The 3850-nt window shown below is 43.4% G+C and overlaps 1 protein-coding gene across 1 annotated transcript; it reads left to right on the top strand.

Moving 5' to 3' along the window:
• Positions 1-694: 694 nt before the first annotated feature.
• LOC147028175 (uncharacterized) lies at positions 695-3616 on the top strand. Its single transcript, XM_085878312.1, has 2 exons — positions 695-833; positions 969-3616. Exon 2 carries the CDS (start codon positions 1166-1168, stop codon positions 2774-2776), a length of 1611 nt encoding a protein of 536 aa, XP_085734438.1. The 5' UTR covers positions 695-833; positions 969-1165; the 3' UTR covers positions 2777-3616.
• The last annotated feature ends 234 nt before the right edge of the window (positions 3617-3850 follow it).

The raw sequence follows: 3850 nt of genomic DNA, 5'->3' as shown, positions 1-3850 counted from the left end.
GTGAGAAGTATTGACGGCAAGGGTACGTTCCACGGTATGGGAATTATTGCTATGGTGACACCCGGGACAAAATCATCAAGAACCATTCCAAGAGTGAAAGTCACATCTGGTGATATTGCTTCTGTTGGACGGATAAATGTTCAGCACTTCTTCTCAGAAAGAGATAGCCTCCAGTCTCTCCTCTACCAGCCGATAACAAACCCAAATGTGAAAGAACCATGTGCAGATGTAGATCTACTTTGGAAGTCATCGCTGCTGCTGAAAGTCCCAAGACCCCAGTGGTCTGGGTTCATGCAGCTCATCCACAAAGGAGAACATCCTGGTGTGTCGTCGGTCATGTTTCTCCCCATGATTGATTTGGATCCAAACGATCTCACCTGCATTTATTCTACATTAAAATTCATATCTTCTCATGCAAGTCAGTACCAAGCATACCCAGTGGTGACATTTGATCAACCGTTATGGTGGAAGGCACACATAATGGTAGAGAATCTTCCTGAATTGCAACCAACTGTCGTTCGTTTGGGAGGCTTCCAAACAAAAATGAGCTTCCTGGGATCCATTGGCCACCTGATGAGTGGATCAGGCCTGTTGGAAGTAGTGTATGCTGACAACACAGTGGAACATATATTATATGTTCTCAGGAAAGGCAGTCAGCCGTGCAGTTGGAGGTCATTTGCTTGTTGATGCTGCACTGAATACACTGGTGACATCAACTGCATTGAACGTCCCTCTTCCGTCATCATCTGAACGTGCCAAACCAGAAGAAACTTTCCTCCCTGATGATGACAATGATGATAGGAGTGTTGACAAACCAACCCCATCAGTTACAGGTGATTAATTTACTAATACCTCAATATCTTCTAAAATGTTTCAAATCAATTAAACAATCTTTTAATAAGGTGGATCGAACAAAGTTGCCACATTAACTTAGACTATACAAGTAAATGTTTTCACCTGTGTTTCAGATGCTACATGTATTGATGCTGATGCAGAGAACAATCTTCTTTCCTCTTTGACCAAGCTGTTGAAGGGTGTTCTGTCTGGGTCAATTTCTCCTGCTGATGTAGAAAACAATGAAATCTTGAGTACTCTAGGAGAGAAAGTGGTCACCGAGAAAAATATGCCAGTAGACAACCGGATGGCAACACTTTGGCTATAGTATATGGACATGATAGACCTCCTCCGCAGATTCATCAAGGCAGAAAGGCTTGGCAATTGGGAACTTCATCTCCAGTGTCTTTATGACATGTTACCTTACCTTGCAGCATCACGACATAATCTTTATGTCAAAAGTGTGCATGTGTATTTGCAGAAAATGTCCAGGCTTGAGGAAGACCTTCCTGATGTCCACAAATACTTCATGGATGGATGTCATGTTGTACGCCGCTCTGATAGGCTTTGGGCTGGCATTTCAACTGATCTTGCAATAGAACAGTGTCTCATGCGTCGTTTGAAAACTAGTGGTCTGACAAGAGGACGAGGATTGACCGAAACCCAACGACTCATATGGATTCTCTCCACTCCGTCCTGTGCAGAGATCAATAGTGCCATGCAAAATTTTACGGGAGTAACTTTCACCACCAGTGAACAACACAAGGAGACCAGCCATGCTAGAATGACCAAACACCACAGTGACATTCAAGAGCTCTTGCAATATCTGGTAGAGCGTAATCCATTCAGTACAGATGGGCCAAAGGCTCTGCAAAACATTGCAACAGGAGTAACAGCACACCCCACTGTGAATTGTGACAATGCCAAACATGTGGGTCAGCAAATACTGCAATCAATGCTAGGCAAGAAGGTGGTTGACCACACATTTAAAAAGAAAAACCAAGCTGTAACAATGGACACCAAAAGCTCCGTGATGATTAGTGATGAAGAAGTCACCATCGATCCGCTACTCCTCTTGCAACGTCTGGTGACTGCTGGTACTAGATTGGATGAATTGCCAGATGTGTTCAGATATGAGCTATGCTCTTACCCACCTGAATTATTTGAATCCAAAGATGTGATGAGGTCAGGAAACAAAGATAGTTTGGCTGATAGTCTCTGGTCCACAACACTTGAAGATGCCGCTAAACCTTTTGACCAGGTCCAGTATGTTTTGGATGGTGGCACACTTCTCCACAAACTTCCATGGACAAAGGGCACTTCCTGGGACGAGATTCTGAGAATGTACACCCAGTATGTTACTCGCAAATATGGCAAAGCCATTATTGTGTTTGATGGATACAGTGACTTACCCAGCACAAAGGACTGTGTTCATAAACAACGAAGCGAAGGTTGCATTGGTGCAGCAGTTCACTTTGATGAGACCATGAACCTGCAGACGAAGAAAGACGAATTTCTGTCAAATGTACAAAACAAACAAAGGTTCATTAACTGTTTAGGTAACAGACTGGAGAGAACTGGTTGTGATGTTCACCATGCCAGGGGCGATGCTGACGTGTTAGTGGTGGAGACGGCTGTTGTTTGTGCGGAGCAGAGACAAACCGTTGTGGTAGCAGCCGAAACAGACATACTGGTCCTGCTAATTCACCATGCTGTACATGTCGAAAACAACATTTGGTTCCAGCCAAACCCAAAGAAGAAAAATACAAAGGCTCCACGGTGCTGGAACATTGCAGCAACAAGACACCACCTTGGGAGTAATGTATGCAGCAATATTATCTTCGCTCATGCACTACTCGGATGTGACACCACGTCAAGGGTGCTTGGGATCGGTAAAAGCAAAGCAGTAGTGAAACTAAAGAATGACAACGTCTTTGCTTGACAAGCAGAGGTGTTTCTGGATTCCACGTCAAACACGGAGGATGTCGTCAAGGCAGGAGAACTTTGTCTTGTCTCCTTGTATAATGGAGATGACGACGAAAGCCTGGATGACCTGAGGCTTCGCACATTTTATTCCAAAACCACACGACGTACTGCAGCAGTTGAGCCACACAGTCTGCCTCCAACATCAGCTGCAGCTAAATATCACAGCCTCAGAGTGTATCAACAGGTTTAAGTGTGGTTCGGCCATGGTGAGCAAGTACCTCCAGATCAATGGGGCTGGAAAGTGAGTGAAGGGAAACTGGCCCCAATTTTGACCGACAATACACCAGCACCACAAAAGTTACTGAAAGCGATACGGTGTAATTGTGAAACAGGGTGATTCAGTTTGAGATGTATCTGCCGAAAAAAATGGATTGGATTGTTCCATGGCCTGCTGTGAATGTCATGGGGTGTGTGCAAACATTTCACTGTCAGCTGACACAGACTCGGAGGAAGACCCAACAGAGCGTTGAGTTTTAGATGGCTGTGGCCTCCCCATGTTTCACAACAGATTCAGCTTCAATTGTGATTGTTTAACCCTGGTGTATACAGATGTAATTGATGTGTAATACTATGTGAAATAATGTACTATTTAAAGTTACATCAATTTTATAAACGCGACACTTCATTATGTGAAATGTTTTTACCGGTACGTACTGTGGCCAGCCGCCCGCGGAGCCCGGTCACCGCCAATTTTACCAATGTGGAATCATTCTGACCCATATCAAGTATTTCTATAGGTTTAGATTATGTTTTTAACTGCCAGTGCAAATATCTGATGCTCCTGTCATATATTAAACTATTGTTTATAAGACTGAAACACATTTTTGTTATTTTTCATTTTCGACATTCAAATTTTTGAATTTTACGGGTGGGGGTAAGTTTTCACAAAAAAAAAAAAATGTTCCACTGAATAGGTTTTGGTAGATTTTTAATAGGATAGTCCCAGGTACATTAGGAATCAGCAAAAACAGGTTTGAAAACTATTGCAATTTGTTTCGGGTTACCACCTTTTTCAGCACCGGGTGCCCAG

The sequence above is a fragment of the Eptatretus burgeri genome, chromosome 4 (assembly GCF_056783735.1).
Source record: "Eptatretus burgeri isolate ZD-2024b chromosome 4, Ebu_testis_v1, whole genome shotgun sequence".
NCBI classification, from domain to species: Eukaryota; Metazoa; Chordata; class Myxini; order Myxiniformes; family Myxinidae; genus Eptatretus; species Eptatretus burgeri.
This window is presented reverse-complemented; position numbering and strand designations above follow the sequence as displayed.